The sequence below is a fragment of the Amphiprion ocellaris genome, chromosome 3 (genome assembly GCF_022539595.1).
Source record: "Amphiprion ocellaris isolate individual 3 ecotype Okinawa chromosome 3, ASM2253959v1, whole genome shotgun sequence".
Taxonomy (NCBI): domain Eukaryota; kingdom Metazoa; phylum Chordata; class Actinopteri; family Pomacentridae; genus Amphiprion; species Amphiprion ocellaris.
Window position 1 is genome coordinate 23,442,771 of NC_072768.1, and position 26,622 is coordinate 23,469,392.

Consider the following 26,622-nt stretch of genomic DNA (forward strand, 5'->3'; position numbering starts at 1 on the left):
TGTTGTTGATAGCTTAACCTTATTCTGAGTTTAGGCTTGGTTTATAGATGAATTTGTCAAAATTTTTCACAGTTCCTATTTAATTAAAATGAGATTTTTTTTTTCCCCTTTAGATGCCATTGTCCTTTCACGTTTTTGCATGCATTTTTGGGGACTTGTTACCAGGAATCCAACATCCAATACCACACTTAAAGATTTTATTTTGAATATTTGGATATACAGACAACAATAAACCTGGGCAAAATATGACATATTATGTGAAATAATAAGGGATTTATTTATTCATTTTTGCAGTTCTTGCATGGATTTATGGATGCGCTGCCTCAGTGGGGTTAGTGATACTGGGATCTCTGTAAACAGTAACTTGCACTGATTTGGGCATATATGTGAGAGTGTGCTTATTTGCGGCATTATGCAGATGTGATGTGGGTTTTTAAGGAAAAAACCCTGGGCACAGGTTAAGCAGACACTTACCATACTGAGCTTTATGTGTCCCTTTACACAGGCCATAAAAACACTGATTATCCTGCAGTGAATAAAGTGCCTTCCTAATAACATTGATGTTTGCTTCAAAATGGATTTTGTCTGACAGTGCCCTTCAAGAAAATATATCACCCCTCTTGACAAATACACAAAGAGCATGAAGATTTAAACAGTACAGTATCACCCCCAAGCATCATCTCCATACCTTCATTAAGTATGCTGTTAAAAAAAAAAGCAGAAAGCATATGAATATTGAAATGAATAATGTATGGGTTTTGCTTGTGGCTATAGAAAGATCTGAGCAAAACTGGTTTGGTCTCACTGCAAGTTTAAAGCAGCCTCAAATGTCAGTTATCTCCTTTTTTTAATGTGAAATATATGTCAGAAATATATGCTCTGCTTTTATTTAGCATTTTTTGTTAACACTGAAATAAAACATACTCAGGCAAAGACAGAGGGACATCATTTTTTCATTCAAGGTCATGTAAATGATGTAAAAGTGTTTAATTCTCAACACGGCATTCAAACCAATATTGAAGTCCTGACACTGCAGACACATATTTAATACTGTGTGCTCTCTTCCACTCTCTGGCACACAGTTGTGCCCCAGCAGACAATGCACCACAGATTTGGCATTCATTTGTTTAATCTAATTTCATTTTAAATACAATATATACATTACAACATTTGAAATGATACATGTAAAAAAATATATGTCATCTTACAATACAGTACCAATTAGTGAACAATGGAAAGTAAAACAGACACAGAAACAACATCTTAACACACTCGCTCCACTTAACAATATACAGCACATGAACTCAGAACCTCTGGTAAAGTACCACTGGTAGGCTTCTGCATACTATTTCATTAGCAGAAGCTGAACAATAAGTCATAGATCCTGACGTACAAAAGGAGTTGTTTAATCCACTGAAAATGCTTTTGTTCATGCACTTTGTACATGCTCCACTGGAAGACAGCTCACATTTCAAATAACTCAGGACCCACATATCATATTCACATTCATCACTTGCTCACGGCTTTTGGGGATTGAACCTTCACAGCCAATGTAATTAAATCAACGTAGATAGTTACCTTCCTGCAAGTGATTCACAAACCTCTGCCCTTGTTCTCAGAGGTCTGTCGATACAATTAGTGTTTAATTCTTGACAATTACAAGCTGCAAGTACTGAACAGCATGAAAGAACAGTTTTTCTTAAGTATTAAGTGAAATGCATAACTGATCCTGTGCACACTGTTCACCCAAGGCTGTGCATGGATTGAGGTTTCCAAACATGCTGCCAATAGCAAAGAATGCTGTGCGCAGCAGTTTGCTGACATCCAGTTGAGGAATTTATGCAGCTTTTGTTGTTATCCCCAAGATGTAAATCTGTCCATAAATCTGCAGCGAGCAGCTAGTTTTGGCTGGCATCTTATTTCAAATAAAGATCAGACAGCATTTTCTCCTCAAGAAATATCAGCCCCACAACACGGCTGCTCTACTTGGACATGAGGCATATCAAAGTCATCCATTACGCTTGTACAACAGCTAACTGCCCTGTGGTAACATCGAGGGTGTCTCGCTCATATGCAGGTAATTCTGGGCTGAATTGGCGCCTTGGTGTGCGTCATAAAGAACACCACACACGCAGCACAATGTAGATTGTGTTTTCGAGCATCGTCCATTCAACCAACATCCCCTCCAAGGAGCTGATCCATGCAGGTCATGGAATCATTCACTAAAATGAATAGTGGCATTCCAAGGGAAATGCTGAGGAAAAACAATGAGCCGTATTGTGAGGTGGTGGGCATTCTAATTTCATTTCAGAAAGCACATGGGGGATTTGCTGAGGAAGGATTTCGAGGCGGTGGTACAAGCCAATCTGCAAAAGGTCTCGATCTGTAACACTGAACAAGACCTTGAGGGAAAATATGGAACAGGTGGCTATCGCAACAGCGGAACAAAGCTTTAGAAAACTGTTGCAGCATCCCAAATGACAATCTGCCTTCACTGCATGCGCCTATAGAACTCCAGTATTATGTAAACATTTACCTCTTTATTGCATTGAGTCATTTCTTGACACCATGTCAATGTAGAACCTAATCTTTCATTGAGCATTGCTCACTAATGGACTCTAAATACTGAACATGGAAAGGCTATGTTGAAAGCAGGGCTCTGAACTGCTCTGAGCAGCATGGTGGCGATAAGCTAACGTGTCATGTGCTGTGTCAATTCCTACAAATGTTGTCTGTTTAAGAACACAGAGCAAGGTAGGGAATTTGAAAAGAATCTTCAGAGGGAAACCAAGCAATTTTCCCCAAAGCAGCGGCAGACTATATGAACAGAGAGCAAAGATCACAGAGAGGAAACCATGTAGGAGCAGAAACACTGAAGCTGTGAGAGCGCAACATTGGGGAAAGAACGAATTGAGATCCTATAGCTCCAGGGAAGATGTTGTTTTGCTGGTGTAGAGAGTGAGGCAAACACAGACCAATTTACTAGGGGGAAAATTGTGTTGGGAAGGAAAAAAAAAGAGAGACGTAAGAGCAGACCCGGCCCATTCTTCACTGTGCAATCTAATCTCAGCTCTTGGAGAAGACGGGTGAAAACAAACATTGTTCTCCTGTCAGCAGCCCTGACAGAACATACAGCTGCTAGTGAAAGAGCTAAGCCAAATCGCACATCCGCCTCAACCACAGCCAGGAAGATGATTAAACCAAGAAAGAATATTTAAACCAGGAAAGGTTTGGTTTGACATGATGACTATTCAAGGCAACAATGAATGACCTCTGATAGGTTTTCAAGGAGGAAAATATTTAAGGGTCAAGAGGGAACATTCACAGAGAGATCCCAGAGCTACACTTTTGCAGGGTCAATATCTGTTGTGGAAATTTGTTGAAATGCAGTTTCTTTTAATTGAATAGTACTTTTAGGGAAAAATATTTAGTTAAACTTCCTAATGAGTATCCATCTCCTTCATTTATAAATAATTACTGGTTAATAATATTTAGAAAAAGAAAGTTGTCACTTGTAACAAACTTAACAAAGTTGCAGTAGATCAGTAACACACTGTTCCCTAAAGGAGATGTGTGTTCATTACTCACCTTTCTGAAGAGCCTTCACAAACATTCAGAAATAAAGGTAAATTTCCTCATCCATTAATGACTTATGTCAATATGGGTGGGCTGGGCGATCTAACATGACTATCATGATATTAAATGAACATTTTCTAAAACTCACAAATTATATATGACACAATTGATATAACAAAAATATGCATGATCACGCGTCAGTGAACTTGATGATGTTCAGTGCTGTGTTTGAATATTTGCCTTTCATTGTTAGGATTTACTTCAGATTAAGGGTTTTGAACAAAACCTTCAAAAACTACAATTTTCAATTACATCTTACTTTGAATCATTTTAGAGTATGGCAGATATAGTTTTTATATCTTTCTTATTGTCGACAGATCTCTTTAAAAGCAAAAACTAACACTGTTCGGTCTCCACACTTGTCAGTGGCGCTCGGCCTTAGACCATTAGCTCATACTGAAGGTGTAAATCTTTAAAAACAGGCCAGAAATTTATAGTTTCCCAAGAAATAAGCTGAGCAAATGAATAAAACTGCTGGGCACTTTAGTTAAGCAAATGTTACTTAAGTAGTGCACTTATTATTATTGTTATTTTATGTGATGGCTTGTTATACGTTTGAGTTTGGTGCACTACTGAGGGTTGATGGAAGCTTTTGGACAACAATGACGCTCTATGGCACAGAGGATTAAGACACACCAGGCTATAGATAAACACACAATGCTTGTGAGTAGGACTGAGTCTTTTGTGGGTTCTGGTGTTTTCATGGGATTTTATTATGGTAAGAAAATATAGAACGCTGTAAACCTTATTCTCTTTTGGGACAGAAGAGATTTGTAAAAAGGTAACACAATGTGACCATGACATGATACTATCTGAAGTTACTCGCAAATGATACATACTGTAGTTATCGCCCAACCAGATAATAAGGATAGCTATTAAAAATGAATTAACTTCAATGCAACACTTATGAAAACGTATTAATGAATATTCTGAGGTCAGTTGAACAGTCCTTGAGAATGACTGTGAAGATGCTCCACTAAAGTTACAACTTGCAGGTATAAAAAATTATAGATTGATTTGGCAATCAAAATGAGTATCAATAAATACATACAAAATGAATAAATAAACCTGGAAATACATACATTACTAAATAATAATAATAATAAAAACCGTTGCCTCTATGACATACTAAGAGTCTTTGTATTTAGTCCTCATTGGCTGGGGGGTTGTGTAGTCCATAAACTTATACTTCTAATAATAAGCCATTCTTTCTGACTGGCTGTCACCACAATGCGGACACACTCAATGTCAAAGGCAATCTTGTGGTCTACATCTTGAACCTCAATGTTGCCATTTTTAAATTCCCCCAGTGTGATATATGATGAACACTGTTTACCTTTTTTAGTTCCAACTAATTTCTCACCTACTTCTAGGGCTCCATGGTGAAGAATGTCATTCTGCCGGTCATCAGACCCAGTTGCAATCTTAATTTTACTAATTTTGGTAGATTTATTAAAGACTATGACAAAAAAATCTCCAGTGGAAGGAGGTTTCCCCCAGAAGTATTCATCCACTGTGCTATAAGCCTTGGTGGCGTCATAGTTTTCAAAGACATTGATGTTTGTGTGAAGGCTGGCAGGGGGGTTGTCAGGAATGTCTATGGAGTCTTCCTCAAAGTCATCATCCTTCAGTTTGTTTTCAGCCCCTTTATATGAGGAGTAGTAGCCCATGTGTTGGAACAGTGAGGGCTTGAATCGGATCACATCCTTCTGGGCCAGCAGACCCCTGAAGTGGATGAGAAGCCAGTCACAGGGCATTTCCTGGTAGAACATGAGGAGGAAATGAGCCAGACGAGGCAGGTCTCTGGAGTGGTACAGCTTTCCGATGTAGCCCAGCTTGGAGAATTCCAGCATCACCCAGTAGGAACCTTCTCTGGAGGTGATCACCTTCTTCAGCGCTGTCAGGAAGTTCCTGGAGCAGCGTACATCGTCCTCTAACATCATGTAGAAGTGAGAGAGGTTTGTGCAGAAGTTAAGGAGGAAAGCGTAGTCCACGTTCTGCTTAGAACGGAAACGGACTCGGTCCTCCGGGTCGTTGTAGTTCCTTTTCAGTCCATCCAGAGATGGATAGTACTCCTCTGGGGCCTGGATTACCAGGAGGCGTCCGGCTATGATGTGGTGAGCAAACTTCCTGGTGATTTCCTGTACCAGGTTCTCACACCAGACCAGATCAAAGTCTGCCAGATGAACCACAACCACAATCTCTTTCAGTTCCTCGTAACTGGACTGATCAAAGATGGATTTGATGGTCTCCAGAAGGTAGTTTCCTCTTTTTCTTTTGACTGATGACAGTCCAATGGTGAGATACTCTGCGAACAAAATATGGACATATCATTTAATCACTATTTGAGATTAATCTTTGTAGAATCTAGTACAAAGATACCAATTCAAGATAATATGTGTAACTGAAGCATGCGAGTTTTTGACATTGGGATCGGCACTTTAACAAAATAACCGTAACTAAAGGTCCGACTGATTCCTGAACATTCAAAAGTCCTCAGCAGCTCTCTTTCTACATATACAACCACTTTATATCCCCCAACCCAAGCTAAAGGCTTCTCATCAAATGATGAGACCTACCCTCTCCGATTACCCAATTGCATAAAGTTTGTCACCCTTTATGGCTACATACTTCATGTTGCTCTTGGCAGTATGAAATATGTAGCTGAAGACCTTTGAAAATGGCACCAAATTAAGACTATGTAAAACTATAGCTGTTATATTCAGGAAACTGGAATAAACCTGATCAAAATGTGTATCAAAGGTGGATTCTGTTAAAAGATTGTCAGTGTTTACTGTAGTTCATTAGTGTATTTCTAGCATGTGCCAAATTTACAGCTTCCACTGATTGGGTCTCCATGACATATATTTTGTCATCTGACAAGTCCATGAGAGTCTGCATAGATCTATCTGTGGATGTCTACATGCAATCCAAAATCTGTTGCAGAGATAGTCTCTGCAATGAGTACTCTACGAGCGCAGTAGTGTTTGTGAACACAAAACCTTGACTATACTCTGGTAAACTGTTGTTTTTGTACTTTTCTAGTCTATGGGAATCCACTTGGAAAACTCCATTCCATACATGTGCAGTAGGTCGTATCTAGGTATTTAGCAGTGTGTATTCATACACATTACTGATATGAAATGCCAGTCAACTACACATGTACACTACCAGTCAAAAGTTTGGACACAACTTGTCATTTGGTGTTTTTTTTAAAATTATTTTGTATATTGTAGGTTAATATTGAAGACATCTAAACTATAAAAGAATACATATGGAATTGTGTTGTAAACAAGACAGTGTTAATCTGCAGTATTTATCTACAATGTAGAAAATAAAACAAATACATAAAAAGCATTGAATGAGAAGGTGTGTCCAAACTTTTGACTGGTAGTGTATGTAATGGAGTACCTTGAAGAAATTCCAAGAGACTAGAATATAGTACAACAACTATGCCTCTGTGGTTTCCGCTAGTGTAATGGAGTATAATTACAGCATAATAAACTGTAAAGAGCTATCCATTGATTTTGACAAAAATTGTAGTACAATCATTTTTATCTTAACAGGCTTCACATTTAAATAAATTTGTCAGTCAGGAATATTTCCGATAAAATGCAGTCAAAGTAAGTGATGAATTTCTCTGAATATTCCGTGACTGAATACGAATTTGTGCTCAGGGCTCACTGTAGTTAAAAAAGAAAGCCTATGACTGGAAAATAGACATAAACGTTTTGTGAATAAAGCACGACATACCGGGAAGAGTTTTCCATCATGTTTAATGTTCAGCTGAGGAACCTCTGTGGAGCAGTCTGAGTTTATTGCTGCGCTTTAAATCCCAGTGTCACAGATTTTAAGTTCAACTTCTTATTCTCAGCTCATATTCACAAATACAATTTACTGTAACTTGCCCAAGCTCCTGGTGGTACTTGGTGTGATTTTGTCTCTAAAGAAACACTAAACTTACTCTTGCGGTTCAGCGGGGTTCCGGCGAGATAGCGATACGTGACATTAATGGTTCCAGAGAAATTACTGAGGTCTCTGAAGGTGTGAACGTATCGCTCTGAGCTTGGAGGATGGACTGATGTTTCCCTAAGCTGCCTTTTGTCCCCTTCCTAGAACACAACATGAAAGAACACATTACGAACAACAGGAGAAACAAACTGCACATGTTGGCAGCAAGACAAATTCATCTAGAAAGTTTGAATTTCGACTGCGAATAATTCAAAAAGGGCAGAAGGCAGCTTTTTAAAAACGTGTACAAACTTGAGATAATATGTGCTTTGATGGTGGCGGAGCTAAACCTCTATGTCTGGAGACAAAAGCAATCTTCAAACCTCTCCAGGGAGTTTACATAGTTGAACAGATGGACCAAGGAGCTGGCAATGCAAACTGCTTCTTAATAATTTAAATAACAAACATAGATAATGTACTGTGATCACCAAGTTTTGATGGTATCATGAATAAGAAATAAATCATCTGGCTGATTTCAACTTGGGCCCAGGTTATAAAAATTTAAACATGTTTCCAATAATTACAAAAGGGACAACATGAATCCAGCAAACAAATGGAAGAAAACGTTTGGATTCAGTAGCATATTCGGTCAAGTTCAGACATCAAGAGAGAATACAAATATGAATGCTTTGCTAAAAATGCCTGGCAGAAATAACTGCAAAGCACGTACACAAAACGATTTACTAACCAGCACATAGCCGTCTTCAATGTAGAGGTTGAGGAAGAGGAGGAAGGTGATGAGGAAGCCGAGGAAGGGAATAGTGGACCGTTTCCTCAGACACCTCATCTTGTCCAGGGATTTCCACACCAGCCTCATGTTAAACACACTGTCACTGGGATCTGCATGAGACAAACATGAAAAAAACAAAACAAAAAAAACCAAAAAGACGTGAGGTAGGCCTGCTTGCTTTGCATGTTGTCAGCCGCAGATTCTGAATGCAAATAATTGCAATTTTTCTTCAAGCTTAAACAGTTGTGGAGGGTTAATCTCGGACCATAATTATCTTTTACTAACATCATAATATTTTCTCCAACAAACTTGTCATGATGTGTGATAGAGACAGGGAGAGATAATGAGCGTGGGAAAGATGTAGACCAAACAAACACATCACATTAGAGAAAACCTTTAAGCGCTCCAGGACATAAAGGGTATTGATGTGCCTAGTAATGAATTATGGATGTTGAATGTGTTGTTTTTTTTTTTGTTTTTTTTTTCAAACAAATACAATGAAAACATACACTATGTGGTGGCTGGGTTTGTTCAGAGCCTCCACATGCTCCACCCTACTGGTATTTTTAGCTGTGCAGTGATGAATGGTGGGCCGATTTTTGACAGCCAGCATTTCGGTGCTTTCTTCTGGTCAAAAAGAGATGCTGCTGCTTATCAGCCGGCATACTCCACACTGTAGTGGAAGTGTGACTCTTTCTGTTTGCAGATTGCACACCGCCATCATTCACGATGAAGAGTCAATTCAATTTTCAATTTGGCTCACTGTATTGCACATTTGTGGTTGACAGAAGGGAAAAGTAAAAGAGACAAAAGGTTAAAGGTAGAAGGAGACAGTAGGGTCTTAATTTGGTATTTACAGATAGGCAGTATCAGGATGTTTACTGAAAGGCGCCCGGACAGCTCAACAGGTTAAGTGGGCAACCCATGTACAGAGGCTGGTCCCTGCTGCAACAGCCTGGGTTCAATTCCCACCCATGGCCCTTTGCTGCATGTCTTCCCCAACTCTTTTCCCTCCTTTACTCTTTGTCTCCACTGCACCTATCAATAAAGGCAAAAGGCCAAAAAAAAAAAAAAAAACTTAAAAAAAACCCCAGATATTTACTAAGGCTTCAAAAAATAATTACTTTCATTAGTCTATTTATTGACTATAATGAAATAATTTTGAATAATCAACCAATCATTGGTTATAATTTTTTTTTTACTGTCAAGCCACAGTTTTTCTCTCCTATCCAACAGTGTGAAATTCAACAGTATTGAATTTTTTTTTCTTTTTAGTAAAAGGTAAAATGAGCAACTAAACATCACATCTGAGAAATGTCAGTGAATTTTCTGTCAATCAGTTGTTTTATTATTCAGGTATTTCATTTACTCCATTCATCCGCTCATGTTCTGGACCTGCCAGACCATCACAGAGTGATTTTATTTACTTATTTTACAAATCTGCAATACAGACTTGTGTAACCGAAGAAACTTTTTCTTGCCATTGTGCGCGGAGGCTAACAAAAGCTAGTAATTCATGCCAGACCTCCATTACTGTATAACTTTATGGCACCCAGTTGGCGGCTGTTGATGGGTTGGAAACTGATACATTTCTGCTAGTGATATCAACGATATTTTGTCAGCTGTATTAGTACTATGAAGGATAGGCAGATGGTGGATTTGTCTAGCACTCACAAGATGTTTTCTTGGATCCTGTGAACAACTCTTCAATGCCTTGATCGATCAATTAAAAGCTTCTATAAATAACAGCGGAACGGGAGCAGCAGGGTTGTGAGTGGAGAGGACACAATACAGCATCTACCAGTTGTACACCTGCACAATCTGATGCAACGTCTACAAAAATATAACCTTTGAGATGCTTTTAATATTCAGTTTTTGAGAGTCCAGTTGTTCTCTGTCACCAACACAGATGAAACAAATTACAAAGTCTATCATATGTTGAAAGCTCAACTTAAGAGGTGGCCTAATAAGCAGCAATGAAAGCTGAACCACACACAGCTGTCAGCTAGTAGTTATACATCAGGCTGAGTCACAGGATTGGCAACCTTTCATAGCGACTGTACAATTGAAACTGACTGAGGGAGAAAAAGCCCAAAACAGCAGCAGCAGAAGTAACAGCCTTTTCTTCGCCAGCAATTAGCCATCAGCATGCGCTTTTGTTCCACTGCTGTAAAGCCCCCGAGATACCTAATGGAATACAAACTACCTCTAAGCTCAGTTCAATGACCACACACACATCGATCACTCGCACCAAGAGTCAGCTTCACTGGGGATTTGACTAGTCAATACCTCTTTGTGCACACTTGAAAACTGAATTTAACATATCCATCCAGCACGGCCTGTTCTGCAAAAATTTCCACCTCAGTGCAGTTCAATATGGATAGCAGCTATAAGTGATCATGACATTTAGGGCTATTTTTTGCTTGAAGATTATCCCAAACCATATAAGCACAGCTTTCTACAGTATACTAAGAATAGATCGCCTATAACTGGTCCAGTTGCTTCAGTTTTATACATAACACCTATTATACATCAGTTGAAATCATATTTAAGACCTGCAACGCAAGTGTTCTTGTGATTTAGATGTGAAATAATCATCTTCCAACATGGTGTCACATGTTTCCTAACATTAAATGTTAGCAGCATCTGATCAGATTAATAAAATAGCCACTAAGAAGTAATTTCAGATTAGAAAACTGTGGTTGTTAATAAACAATTTTCTTTTCTTCACATACAAGAAAAGAATAAAAACAATAATGTGCGGCACGGCATGTTTTATTTTCTGACTGCATTTTAAACTTGGTCTAATGAAAACTCCTCTGCTGATTTAACAGTTTGAGAGGCCGAGGTATAAACTGTGACTGTGGGACTCTACACCTTTTATTGAATGGCAAAAGCTGCTATTCCCCAAATAAAACATGATGCAACACCACCAGCTTAAGCCAACATTTGTCTGGTGTCTGCAGTTTGAAATTCGAGACAAGCCTTTCTCCCACAATATTCTGCCTATGATAATAAAGGCTGTCCGTCTTTCATGCGCTCTTTGTGAGTTGCTTTGCTGAGAAAAGAATGCCAGAAATGTCATATACAGATATGTGCAAAGGAGGCAGCACACATACACTAGCTGTGTTGAACTATAGCTGAAGCAGAACAGTGTGCATTGTCTCTCTTGTATGTGTGGCGTATCTCCAGCAAATTGCAGAGTTCTGCTATGGAAAGCTGAGAGCGGCATGATGATGAGGGTAATCATTAGGATTGCTCTGGAGGAATCTCAGCTGATGGCTACACGTACAAGAGTCCTCCTGACACCACAGCTCAGGTAAGTCTCTCTTCTTCCCAGCAACTGCTACATCCTCTTCAGTGAGAGCTACACAGCAGCTCCTTCTGTCTGCAAAAAAAATATGCTGTGTAGAGACGGCTGGCATACAATTAAACTAAACGAAAATCTTTGCACGATCCCGCGGGAAAGCTACAATTAGACAACTTCTTTCTTTCATGTTGGTGGGAGAGTTGATCTCACAGATTGGAGATTTGAGTGTCTATCTTGATGATACAAGACAAAGTGAGGCGCCTCTCTTATTTCAATAATTCAGTATGGGCTCAGAACAGGAAGAGGATGAGAAGCTTATTCTGCCGAAGGCACAGCTGGGAGACACATTTGCTTCTGTTAGCCTAGATTTAAGTGTGACTGAGATGTATGGCAGAATAAGTAAAACAGGATAAGGCCGATGTCCAGTCCACTGCGCACTCCTGGTACATGCTAGAACGTGGAATACATATATGTGAAGGTATGGATGATAGTATGAATTCAGAGCGAGCTTCCATTAACAAGAGGGAAGCATGTGTGTGTTGTTGTTGTGTTCATTCTTGTGGCATGAATCCAGAGTGGAACTGCGGCAGGAAAATGGACTAAGTGTGTTTTAATGGGTGTGTCATCCTGGCAGTCACAGTCTCTCAGATGTCGCCAGCACCATTTCAGGACACAGCACACTTCCAGCAGACTGGGGCTGTTAAATATCCATTATGCACTGTGTGTGTGAACTGGACCAAATAAACCACAACACCACGTCTCCCTTTTGCCCAGCAGCACGCTGTGCACTTAACACGTATCAGCTGACTGTCCTAAACGCGTTATGAAAACCGTGCTCTCGGTAAGAGGTTAAATCCTGTTAGATTGACGTGAAGAGGCTTGGTGGCAAAGAAAAAAAATACTGTGACCAAAGTCAACCGTACAAGGCGGACGGACTTCACGAATTCAGTTAGGTGTTCATTGTTGAGGCTAAATGTTCACAGGTTTATGAAGCCTTACAATTTATAAATTCAGTATATTCAACTGTTTGTCTTTTTCATTTTTATTTTTTGCCATGTTGGCTATAAAAAATAGTCAAATCCTGCTAGAAGTCTTTGCGATTGTGCTTCAGTGGCTCCTGGATGAGATAAGATAGAAAATGCGCCCAGACACCCTCCAAAAATCCTTCAAGGAAACCATCACCTGGTTGTATCACACCAGCGCCTTGAGGTCTGGAAATGGCTCTCAGCTGGAAATCTTCTGCCCATCAATTCTTGACGTCAGAGCAAGCTGAGGGTTATTATGTTGCTGCACAGAAAGATGAGCACCCGAGGGAGTGAAAACAATAAACAAAGGGAACTGGAAAATTATGTGTTTGCAGACTAGTTTTGAAATGAAGATGAAAAATTTAGAACTTGGAAATTAATTTTTGGGAGGCTGAATGAACTAATAAACACCAACATCTATATCCTGGAGCCAAAAGAGTGTAATGGAAAAAAAGGTTTATGACTGCAGCTAAGGTTTACTTTAAATATCATTTCATACATTATCATTTTTAGTCATTTACTCTTTAGAATGCAAAACAAAATACATTTTAATAGTGAAGTAGCTTCGGCTCACTGCTTGTTTAACCTCATTTTTTTTGGAGAGTCGAAAAATAAGGATTTTTAATTTATTATGATAAAAAACACAGAAAATCAACAATAAAAACCTAATTAATTATATAAAAATTTCAGCATTAGATACAGAACAGTATTTCAAAAAAACACAACTTAGTTTTTATACATTTTGCTCGCTTTGTCCCATTATTTTTCTATGTTCCAGGCAGAAACTACCTTGGCAAGCTATCTCTGGATTCATCCTCAATGTCCTCCATGTCTCTCTGGCAGCTCATATGAAATGACTGATCCAGGAATTGTCTTCTTTTCCCCTGCTACACCCGCTTCCTCTAATGGTGAAATCTGACGGAGGCAGACTTCAAATGAAAAACAAGGAGCCTCCCCTGTGTGGGGAAGGCAATTATGTGGTCTGGTCTGATGTGCAACCTAATGCCAAGAATTCTATATGACACACTTCACACACACACGCACGCACGCACGCACACACGCACACACACAAAACCCTAAACAAAACAAAAGACCCTCCATTCCCTCTCCATTTGTAATGGCTTGATTGCTGCAGAGTGGCAGCAGTCTCCCTGCATGCCAACGATACCACTTTCTTTTGTCAGCTGCTGTGAAAGGAAAGCGAAGAGCGAGAGTAAATGGAAAAAAGGTATAGAAGTGAGCAGAGCGACAGTGACATGTCACAAACATGAGTTTAGTTCCACAGTAATTTCACATCCCATCTTGCAGAAGTTGTTCTTTTAAAGTCATTTCCACAAAAAAAAACACACACACAATGTCAGAATACCTCAGAGAACACGTGGCTTGGCTGAGGAGTAACACCTGCCAAACTGAATCAGAAAAAATAGAGAATAGATTGCTTTTCCAAAAATGTTTGTGTACAGTATCAGCTTAATTAATTCATTGCTCTGAATGCCAGCAGGGAACTGAGGGAGGCAGAATAATGAGAATGAGATCTGAAAATAAAATGCTCTCCTCCGGGAGTCTCAGGTACACACGACTGTGAGTCCCTCCATGTGTTACTCAGAAATCAAAATACCCTCTTAACAAACACTTTTCTTGCCAGCTTGAATCAACCCTCAACTTTCGATTTAGGCTACGCTTTTGGAATGTGAAGTCGCGTTTCTGTAATGGGAAAACCTAAATGGGAAACTCATTGTGAATAAGAAAACGGGAAACGATTAATAAAATGGGCAGCAGAAAGCAATTCTCCCACATTTCATCTTGTTATCTGTTTTACATTATTTCCCCTGGGTATCCTGCACCTTGCAGATATACAGCTCTGCACAAATAATCAATTAAGCCTGCAGATTTGCGGGGATTCAGCAGTTGCTTTGTGTCAGGCCTTCAGCCGCTTTCAATGGATTTTCTTTCTTGATAAAAAGCTGAGAGTAACAGAGGCTTTTGTTGATAACAAAATTGTGGCGCAGGATGGAATAATAGATCCCTTTATTATGAAAAGGCTGTTTTGTTAATAATTCAAATTGGTCAAACAGTTTACCAATTACTACATTCTAACAGAGGGCCAGACAAAGGAATTTGTCATCTGCAAAGACTTAGCGACCCTTGTCAGAGATCCACGGCCCTTATAGAAACACAGAAATGATCTTAATTATCCGGATGCAATGGGGAATTGACAATGAGAGTCTTATCAACGCACGGTGTGGCAAATTAAAGCCTGAAAGCTGTTACTGAGAGATCCACCATGTAATTCCTGTAAGCCCTGTATGTCACAGCAGCCAATCATGTTCAAGGCTGATGACTTGTGATCTCCGCAAACGTAATCCTCCAGAAAGGAGTCATCATGTCATTCGAGGCTACAGCGCAAACTCTTACTTTCTGCTGTAGTTTTCTGATCATAAAACAGCCCCAGATGCAGCGTGCTTTACCAGTTCCAGCTGCATCAAACTCCAGAAGCCAGACGGCGATGCCAAGGATCCAAACAGATGTACCGCCCCACCGCAGCAGCAGCAGCAGCAGCAGCAGCAGCAGCAGCAGCAGCAGCAGCAGCAGCGCCCTCCCCCCAATTGTCTCCCTGCGCTGGTCCTGTCACCACTGTCAGCAGCTCCAGCTCACTCATTCTAATGGGAGGAGGAGGTGTTGCGGAGGTGGCGGCAGAGGGGAGAATGTGTGTGTGCTGAATGTGATGTGTTCCCCACGGACATACTGTCCAAGTGTGCCACCCTCCCCCACCACCACCAACTGCTATGGCTACTGCCGCCGTGGCCCCTCGTGGGAGAAACAAGCAGCCCAGTGACAATGGCACTTCCAGCTGTTCTCCCATAAGGAACTGGTGTGCAAGACAAGCCTCGGAGCTTAAAAAACCCCAAATGGTCTCAGACTGTCAGCCTGTCGGGCTCTCTGATACGAGAATATTTCTAACCACCGCCAAACAGCCTCTTTTTTCATTCCGGATGGTCCCTGTGTCCTTGCCTTTATAAGCTCATACAGTGAGAGGACAGAGCCTTGTTCTAGTTCCAGCATGTGTTGGTGACAACAAAGCTTTTCAATTCATCAGCACTGGCACAGGTGGTGCATGCTACTGGAATATTTTCTCATGAAATATTAAGCACGTGCTACCCGTTGATGCTAGCTTCACAGCAATCAGGCATCAAAACACTCAGAACAAACAGCTCTGGCACTCTCTACGGCAGTACAACTGGGCAGATCACTCAGCCTGTTCTGTAATTGAAATGTGATTGTAAAGAGCTTCCTCAGATCAGTCCATATTTTCCCCCCTATTTGATTTCTACTTACTTGGCTGGAGAGGAGAAGGTCTCATATCTTTTCCAGCCAACCATTAGCTCTATCAGTATTGAAAGGAAGACTGCATTTATTGTGAAACACAAACTGAGTGTGTAGTAGCTGATGAGGTGGCAACATATAGAGTCCTTGCTTCATCATGGAGAGACTCTCAGACTCTACGCAGTCATACATTTTGTATTGTATAGTGTCTAAACAAAAGGCACTTATAATGTCGCTGTTACCTAAGCTTTGTTAACTATAGAGTGTAGTCTGTAGCACTGCCTCCGAAAGCCAATGAGGAGAATCAACTGTCAGAGACCTTTCAGTCGACAGAAATTATTCTTTTGTGTATAAAATAGCAGGTTATAACAGAGACTTACAAAAAGGCACAACTAACGAACCTGATGGAAAATTCCTTACAATAAGGAAACCTAGTAGAGGTAGAGTGGTAAACTACACCTGTTTTAACCATGTGTGATGAACTACACCATGTCTGGAAAACGAATGAGAGCAGATGGCAGCAGCAAGGAGCGCTGTTAAAAATCAGCAGTCATGACGGACAGTTTCCAGCAGCCTTTAGTCGAAATAGGAAGTTAGAAAGTCATCTTCATCCGTTTCATTCAGTTTGCTCAACTGTGCATCCACCTGCTCCTCCACCAGTTTGGCGGACTGCTCCAAAACCTTTGTTATGATGTCCATTGATTGATTGGCCATGGTGGTCTGCTTAGTGTGCATCTGGTAAAGTGACAGGAGCCCAGCGACGCTTCAGTTCATGCAGGAAATGGCAACAGTGAAAACAAGTTTCTAGCAGCCTTTAGTCAAAATAGGAAGTTAGAATTTCTTAAAATGCTATCAGACATACATATTTTTTATGGAGTTTCTACACAGTTTTTGATAGATTTAATTATGACAAGGTGACTTAGAGGAGACGTGTGATCTCTGTTCATGTGCAGCCACCAGTTTACATGAATTCTCATGTAATTCGGCATCAGATCAGTTTGCTGTTATATATGAATCTGTTGACCAGACCTATCCATCTCACATTACATTAAGAAATTGAAACCAGTGACAAACAGTCAAAAACAGAAGAAAGAAACACAAGATTACATCTTCCATTATTGATATGTCTGATACTCAGGCTGTCAGGGCTTCGTCAGTAAAGATGTTATTTTCAGAATCCACACAACTCTCTTACTGGATCTTCTAGTGTTGCTAAATACTTAAATCAGTCAAAAATTAGCACACACTGGATCAGAACTATAATTCGTATGCAGTTCATGATGGTTAATTGAATGTATTCAGCATCCCTGACTGATAAACATTACCATCAACAGAATAAAAATTCAAACGACTAAAATCAAAATCTTCTATCAGTTCTCAGGTTGCTGAGTGAAAGTCTAAACCAATCAGCTGTTAAATCAGGCGAGTTTCCCATCATGCCCCGAAGCTGTGCAGTCTCTGGAGGACAACTGCGGCACCTGGCTTCAAAAACTGCAGCCGCATTGATCTCACGCTGTTATCGTTTCTTACATCATTGTGACGTCAGAGCAAGGTGGGTTTAAGATGGAAATCTAACCGCCATGTACTCTGCAGCTGATGGCGATTGAATCTACACAGGTCTGACTCATCTCGAATAAGCCTAAAGCTAAACTTGCATGTAAGCATTTGCTTATCAATCAGCAACATCAAAAATAACAAACCTTGCATAGGAGACAAAGCTGCAAATTATTAACCGTTTCACTGGTTTGATCACTGACACTCTTCAGTGCCCAAAGGGGGGAAAAAGTGCCTTCAAGAACTTGATTTAAATAGAAATATATGAGTGCTGCCTTCTGCAGCAAACAGGCCTAGATTCAAATCTTGCACTATATGCAGCTGTCTTTGATTGTTTTTAAACTGCTCAAAAATATATTTCCACGGCAACTAACAATATTAATGTGGTTGAAATCATCTCATAAATGGGTTTTCTGATTGCCAGACAGTCTATATAGGAACAAATACTCAGATCTTTGTATGTAAGTCAAATCTGATTCCACTGACAAAATTTAAGTACAGCGCTTGTTGTGTGGCTGTTTACATTTAAGGTTAGAGGCTAATATGAAAGTCTTGTGCCGTTCCAGCTGTGATGAGCATAATGAGGACAGGGAGGTGCGGGAAACGTTTGGAGCGAGCCTCTCCCAGGCCCTTCTAAGCAGTTAGCACTTTGACCCAGATTAGCACTCTGCCAGAGGTGCACTTGGGAGGGATGGCGATGGAGGACTGTGATGCTGCCTGCTTATTTCTGCTAGAAAACACACTTGACATGTGTATCCCCCTGTACACATACAGACATGCATATGGTCTCCACTTCTTCTCCATCCCTTGTGTGATGTTGTGTAGATGTGGCCACTGTTATATATCATTGCCTACATGTGAGACACAAGGTGATTAGTATTTGAATATTGCAAAGTTTTCTCCAGGGCAATGATATTCAATTAGCTCCTTGTTACATCACAATCGGCTAATGGACTGTGCATCTTCCCAACTTCAAACTCCCTGAATGCCCTCTGTGCCTGACGTCATGTGTCATAAACATATGCTGCTGCTCCCTTGAGGCCATTTTCTACATTAAAAACACAGACCCACGTGAATTAGCAGAAAACATCCTGTCATCATGTCTGCTCCACAAAAAACTGGACAGTGGCTACAGGCAAGAGGGAGAGTAGAGGACAAAAGAGGGAAAGACCCTTCTCCCACTCTTTCTCTCTCTCTCTCTGTCTCCATTTGGGAGACAGGAAAAAGGAAGAGGAGACTTGGCTCTGCCTTAAAAGCACTTAAAAAGCCAAGGTCACCTCCTGGTCAAATCTGTGAAATGAGAAAATGGCTGAAGGGGCAAGAGGCCGGTGGCAGATAACATGAGAATGCACTATCTTCCCCCTACACATTTAGTGCAGGGGAGGATGAGGCACTGGCAGGCTTTTCAAAAGGCTCCATGTTGAAATAAGGGCTGGACACACAATAAGATGGCCCAGTTTCAACCAGTATGACAGCACATACATTGAAGTGCTCTTAGGGAATGAGTTTTTTGGTCAAACAGAGAGTGGATGGCCAAAGAACTGAATTTGAGCTCACACAGTGGATTTCACATTTAATCACTCAGGTAAATTTAAAGGCGCAGACTTGTACTTCCAATTTAAGTCAAGAAATGTAAGTATCATTAGGAAAATGCATCCTAGGACTGAACTGAAATTGTGCTAGTCCAGTGATGTAAAGTCAATATGTAGTACTGTCCCTGAGGTACAAACTGGAGTCGTAAAACCTGGATTGATGTCATCAGGTGGCAGTATCTGGAGGTGGTCCATTGATGCTGAATTATTTCTTGAGACTAGGGGCCCAGAATTATATATATTTTTTTTATTTTTGTGATATATACCACCCAAATTAAATCTATTTAAATAAAGGGCTTGCAGCTGTGACTCATAAAATGTACCCATAACCTATAAGCCCTGTTTGCACACAGGAGTAGCATTGCCTGGGGTCCCACTGTGATTTGTAATAACTGCAGATGGAAGTCGGTGCTTTAATAACTGTGTGACTTAGACATGTCCATGATTTGTAAAGTAAAAATTAAACCAGGAGTTTGCATGTTCTCCCTGTGCATGTGTGGGTTTTCTCCGGGTACTCCGGCTTCCTCCCACAGTCCAAAAATATGCTGAGGTTAATTGATCATTCTAAATTGTCCGTAGGTGTGAATGTGAGAGTGATTGTTTGTCTTTGTATGTAGCCCTGTGACAGACTGGTGACCTGTCTAGGGTGTCCCCTGCCTTCGCCCGAGTCAGCTGGGATAGACTCCAGCCCCCCCCGCGACCCTAGTGAGGATTAAGCGGTGTATAGATAATGGATGGATGGATGGAAAATTCAACCACATATCATCCAGCAGAAGTCATCTAATATTGGTCCTACATAGTATTTCTTTTTTAAACACTTTATTAAATGGGCAGTGAAGGCAGACAGGGAATGTCAGGGAAGATGGAAGAGGAATGACATCTACTGAAGGTCGTAGTCAGCGGGGATTCAAACCAGGGACTAACTCCTGACAGTATTTGTGCCCGTACAGTATGCACATCAGCCACTCGACTATTGGTTCAGCTCAGATATGCTTAGGGCTATTGTTTGCTTAGGTGCTTTCAACTAGCTAATTCTCCTGCATGCTGTTATATGTCCCATTCACAAAAGCTAGCACCAAAACCCAGTAACTGGCTAGTAAGAAAATTTGGCTAGATGGTAGAAACCAAAATATAGCTAAAAAAAAAAAAAGAGTGAATATCAGACGTCAAGTTTGTAACTCTTTGCAAACAAAATAGCCACTACAAGTCATATCGCAATAAGATGTCTAGTATCCAGAATTGGAGGACATTTGGGCTTCAAATTTTTTGAAAAATAGACCTTCTCTTTTAAAGTCTTCTGCTACATATGCATCAATAATAGGTAATAAACTATAAAAGGCTTGATTGGCTCAGCTTACACATCAATGGTACCATTTTTATTACATATTTTATTTGTTGTTTGCTAACCCTACTCTTATAACAGTAACAGTCCATGCTAATGTTAGCTAGTCAAATAGATAACTTTAAAAACCACAAAACAAAATTAGTGGGAGTACCTTTATAATGCTTGAATGAAAGTAGTTCTGATTTATAAGGACAGCATTTCAATATAATTGCACACATCTTTAATAGTTGTCAGGTATGAGTAGTAGTGTTGTTGTGTGTTACAAACTGCATATTGTGTGGATTCTGAATGCAAATTTTCATCTGAAACTCAAAGGAAACAGGCTCTATTACTGAGTTTACACTTTGCAGATTGTAGTAATGTTGGGGAAATCTGTAATCTTTAAAAGTTTTAAACTTCAAAAGCAACTTCCACAATCCTAGAGATCATACATTCTTTCCTCTTGAAAGCTGCAGAATGAGAAACAAGCAGAAATTGAGACGAACAGCACGATACCTCAGTGGAGAAGCTCGTGTTTCCTGCCGGCCTCTCGGATCTTGAATAACAGAGTTGTCCTGGAGGCAGCTCTCTGCTGATCCATTGACTACCTATCCCAGTGCCGGACTGATGGGAGAATATCCTATATCCCTGTATCCACGGAATTCCCCCAAGTCTCCATCATGAATATTTGATAGGGGATGTGTGGGATGGCCAATCACTAAAAGACATTTATCTTCAATACCACTGACTGGGCAGCCCTTGCTGAGCCTCTCCTTTGGTGATCAAAAACAAACGTTTCATGGATAAAAAGGCCCCTTCAAGAGAACCATTGATACCACTGTAATATATGTATGGGAGATTAGCTTGGCTGCATGCTGAGAAGGCATTAGGATTCAAACTTGATACAAACGTGAGATGCATTTTTTTAAATCCAAAATTTACATTTTCCTCTACCACCAACAATGTGAAGAAGTGTGACCTATTTTCTGTACATCCAGCCTGCCTGTGTTTGTTGTTTCTGGCCTCCCATGAGTCTCCAAGAGCACATGGTGTACATTAATTAGCTATTCTGGGACTTATGACTGTACTTATTCAACCATAATGACCCTGTTTGTGCCACAGCAAAATTGCAGAGTGTTCAGCAAATTCCAGCAGTCATTACTCAGACCTTGAGTTTTCTATCATCAGCCTATTATTTTATAACCTTGGTTATGGATAACACTGTGGCATTTGTGATGACACAAATAAGCTCACAGGTCCTCGTAAAAACAGATTCCAATTCTGTTCCCTTTTAATGATGCTGCTACAAAGCAATTTCGTCACTCCAGTTCAGCTGCTACAGTCGGATCTGTCCACGGCTAAAGACATTGGAATACGATCAAAATTGTGGATAATGCCAAATGTTTGCTTCAAAACACCAGTGCTTTTGAAGGATAGGAATTTGAGCACCTGTCCAAGAGCCTTACATCGTTGAGCAACTGTTATTAATCTCTATCAACCTCCCGCAGATGCACTGCTTTTTATGCTATGGTGCAAGACAAGTCTTTGTAATTGCTCTTGTGATACTGCAAACAACCTGGTGTCCTTTGTAATGCAAAATAATACTGATTGTTTAATTAGAACCATTGTTACGTACTAACACAAGAGCTTTCACTCAGTGTCTGTGTAGCTCTTTCTGTCATTTGTATTTGAAACTGTTGTGGCAGTTTATTGCTATAATCAGATAGAACTAAATGAGGCACCGAACCAACTGTAACACAATTACACTTTAATTAACAAATGTTTTACTGTTCAGTGACATTTATGCTCAGTGCTAAACATTGATGTCTCCACAAAGATGACACTGGCTCATTTTCCAGGTTTAATTCCTTTTCTTTGTCCTCCGGAAAATCAGGTTGAGGACAAACCCATCCAATAGTTCTTCTATTTTATGCATTGTTTTGTATGTATGATACTTGCGATATGCTGATATGTCAACATGTTAATTAGTCCACTTTGCAGGTTCAGTAGTGAATTGTTTGCAATTGCTCTTTTTAAAAAAAAAAATGTCCTTTCCTGCTCTTTTTTCCCCCACTAATCATAGATCCTTCATTAATCCAGCTGAGGTTAATGAAGGATCAATCTGTGTGTTACAGCTCAGTGAAATTGTGTCTCTTGTTTTTGGATGTGTAGCCAAAGGGACTGTTTCTTTTGAATAGCAGTTGTCTGCAATTACTCTTGAGGTGGATCTGTTGCTGTCAGTTTGAGATGCTGACAAAAGATGCCCTTTACCTTTGAAGTACTTCATCTTGCCTCAGGTACAGGAGTCCATAACTTGGCGAAAAGGAAAACTTTTTGTTTGGTTCTCTGCCTCAGGCAGGCTTTCAAATCAAGTGGGCTCCTCTGATGTTGAAATATAGACATTACACATACAAAACAGCAGGCCAAAGACAAAAAGCAGAGAGAAACATCCCTATTCATTCCATGAAAGTGCAGCTGGACTATTCCATCAAGAGAGTATGCTGCACATTTCCTTCTACCTTTTGAAACAGCAAATCAGAATCCACTAAAAGCTTGTCTGTCTGCATTATTAATGCCACCAGAGAGAAAGAAGTAACCAAGAATATGCCTTGAATCCAAATTTTCACCTGGCAACCCGGGAAATGAAAACACGTCTGTAAGTGTGTGAATGTTTACTATGCACATGTTTTAACGACAGTTCTAATTTAAAATCCTGTTAGGCCTAATACAAATGAATTTTGAAGGCTTAAACACATGGACTGCAAAATCTTCTTTGAAGGTGAGTCATGTTTTCAGCACAAATGTATTCCGCAGACACAGCCGTTCTCTTTCACCTCCAGAGCAGAGGCTCTTGTGGTTTATTATTCAGCGTAAGTCGGCACACCAGCCCAGCCCCACCTTTGGCTCATTTCCGAACAATTTTCAAGCTTCCTGTAAAATGAATATGCATTGCCTTTGCAGTGAATCCATTTGCAAGACAGAATGATAATGAGGAGAAAGTGCTTTCAAAAAACCAATTAATCTCATGTAAAACGGCTGCTCAATTCTTCTAATGAGATGCCATTTTAATAAGCGGGTATGTTGTACAACAAAGCCATTTGGTAAACATTATTGTTTATTTGTTTGATGACATGCAGGTAATGGAACGAATTGGATTTTGTGAAAAATAAAACACTTCTCAATGTTTGATGTAAAGGAAATGCGTCTTTTAACTTGCCATGTGCAGCCTACAGTACCCAGAGGTTATTGTTCACAAAGACAATGCACATTCACGTGCATTTTGTTTTTCAACATTAAACAAGTTCTTAGCAAAAATAACCTTGAACACGAAGCAATTTCGAGTGTATGCAATGAATATCATAACAGGCTACCTCAAGAAAATCCAGTTCGTCTCTATCGGAGGAAGCTGCTCTAAAATTGACACAAATTTAGATAGAAAATATTTATGGGAGCCTCGTAAACACAAGCTCAGTGCAGGCACAGCCTAATTTCTTTTTTATTGCACCATGAAATACACCTTTCAGAGGCTGCTGCTTGGACAAGTGGAAAGGAGAAACAGAATGTGGTTTCACTGAGAGCCAGGCTGTGTCAAAGCCAAGTAAAACTGTTGAGAGATGAATCAAATTTGAGGGGTAATCGGTAGCTTGTAAACAAACTTTCAGAAGAAAACAAATCTACTTGTTATCGACTCAAAGCCTGCTGACTGCATCTCTGCCTGCTTGAATGTGTTTACTTATTCATCAAGGTGGAGAGGGCCAGCTACTTTCTCAAACTCTGGGTCCCAACAGTTATCCTTTTTCCTGCTATCCAACAAGAGGGGCAGCCCTGATTAAATATGCATGGTGACCAGTGAGTTGAGCTTAAAGTTCTCCAAGCTTTGCGTTTCGTCAAATATTCATGACCTCTACTGTGTGTCTACGTGGTCTCTCTGAGCATTTGTGTGAAGGTGCTGCAGCTTCACCTGCCATGAAGAGAGAAAAGGGAGGATGGGTGGGTGGCAGCTTTAAAAGGCTGTGGGGAGTGTCTTCGTATTATCTTAGGGAAGTGAGCTGAAGATCTCAGTCAGTGTTACCGGGTGGTTGGGTACCTCATGTTGTGCTGTCTGACCTGCGCTCTCTGCAGGGTGCTTGGTATTCAGAGAGACTCCCACCAAATCAGAGATAATGAGGGTGCACTGGGTACAAACTGCATGGGAATGAATACATGGAGATGGACTACAAAGGCCTCTGGTTTTTACTGAGAATCCATGAGCAATACAATGATACAAATCTGAAAGTGTAGCAAAATGGGCCAATTTTTCAGCTCAAATCTTACACTTGATGGATACACTTCCTAGTTTCTGCTACCATCTTTACCACTTCATCAGGTGTCACTGTGTCTCAGAGACAATGTAAAGCACTTGAAGCAGGGACATCAGGGAGATATTTTGTAACCTATTACGGTTAGAGTTACAGGAGTGCAAAGCCCAAAACCTCTGAAGTGCTGTCGATGGTTTCTGCTCCAAAAATTGGAGTTTTTTTGAAAACACTTTGTTTGAGGCTAGCAGCTTCTATCCAGTTGGTCCGTCAAAAAAAGTATTTTAAATCAGCTACTTTAAAGATATTCACAAGACATTGTGACAAACAAATAGAATGATTTGTAGAGCTTAAAGGACCAGTGAGAAGGATTTAGCAGAAATGGAATAGAGTTTTCATAATTATGTTTTTCATTTGTGTGTAATTAGTTGCAACTACAAGGAGTTGTGTCAGAAAAGCATTCATATCTACACAGATATACACTGCCGTTTAAAATTTTGGGGTCACTTAGAGATGTCCTTGTTTTTGAAAGAAAAACATTTTTTCAATGAAGATAAAAATAAATTAATCAGAAATACAGTCTAGATATTATTAATGTGGTAAATGACTATTCTAGCTGGAAATGGCTGATTTTTAATGGAATATCTACATAGAGGTACAGAGGAACATTTCCAGCAACCATCACTCCTGTGTTCTAACGGTACATTGTGTTAGTTAATGGTGTTGAAAGGCTAACTGATGATTAGAAAACCCTTGTGCTATTATGTTAGCACATGAAAAAAGTGTGAGTTTTCATGGAAAACATGAAATTGTCTGGGTGACCCCAAACTTTTGAACGGTAGTGTATATGTATACCATGATGCGTTATGTTTCTACAGTAACCCAGACTGGACAAGCCAAACACTGGCTCCAGAGAGGGCCTTTTGTGATTTTACGCTACAGTAGGAGCCATTTGAGGTTCTCCTACATCTGTCAAAAAGGAAGTGTTGTGTTTTTTTACCTCGTTAACATGTCTGTATGTTGTTTATTAAATTCTGAAAGATGGAAGTCAGCACTGTGGTTGAGGATTTCCACTTTAAGACTGCAGTGTAGCAATCACAGTCTCAAAAACCTGCATGAACCCATTTGGCCGAATGATCCCAATATAAATTGGTGGTAGCAGCTAAGTTACATTCAAGCCATTTTAAGGCAGGATTTTTTTTCTTTTTTTGTGGAACACACACTGGTATAACTCTTGTAAACCTGCAGCCATGGTAAACAAGATTCTGAAGGGTTCTAAATATTACTACGAGCAAAAAAATTCCAAAACAATGAAAACGTCATCGATGATGAACAAGTAATTGGATTTTTACTTGCACAACATACAGCTCTGCCTTTAAAGAATATTTCTATAATTTTTGTAATGTACGTGCAATGTCTTGTTTGGAGAGGATATATATATATATATATATATATATATATATATATATATATATAAAATATATATATATTTAAAAAAAAAAAAAAAAATATATATATATATATATATATATATATATATATATATATATATATATATGAATTTATACTGAAGGCGTCTATGTCATTAATTTTAATTCTGCTACTGACAGTCACAGAATCCCTCATTTATTCTTGGTCCTTTGCCATCATTGTGATGTATTTATATTTGATTTTAAGCGAGTCAAAGCGTTCCAGTCCGGCTAATAAGCCATCAAAGAGAGTCTAAAAATATCCAGTAAGCCTCTTCTCGTTGCTCCATTCATGTCTCGAAAAAAAATATGACAAATGGCAGTCAAATCTCACTGTAACAGCTTTAAGTAG

General features: G+C 39.8%; 1 protein-coding gene across 3 annotated transcripts in view; it reads right to left on the reverse strand.

Annotated features, from left to right (window-relative positions):
- Positions 1 to 1,111: 1,111 nt before the first annotated feature.
- mgat4c (mgat4 family member C) overlaps positions 1,112 to 26,622 on the reverse strand; it is a 119,822-nt gene continuing 94,311 nt past the window's right edge. For all 3 annotated transcript variants that reach the window (XM_023274099.3, XM_035949908.2, XM_023274098.3), the window contains 3 exons: positions 8,336 to 8,487; positions 7,601 to 7,748; positions 1,112 to 5,944 (listed from right to left, as the gene is read on the reverse strand). In XM_023274099.3, coding sequence (XP_023129867.1) covers positions 4,788 to 5,944; positions 7,601 to 7,748; positions 8,336 to 8,464 — 1,434 coding nt within the window. In that variant the 5' untranslated portion in view covers positions 8,465 to 8,487 and the 3' untranslated portion in view covers positions 1,112 to 4,787. The remainder of the gene's footprint in view (positions 5,945 to 7,600; positions 7,749 to 8,335; positions 8,488 to 26,622) is intronic.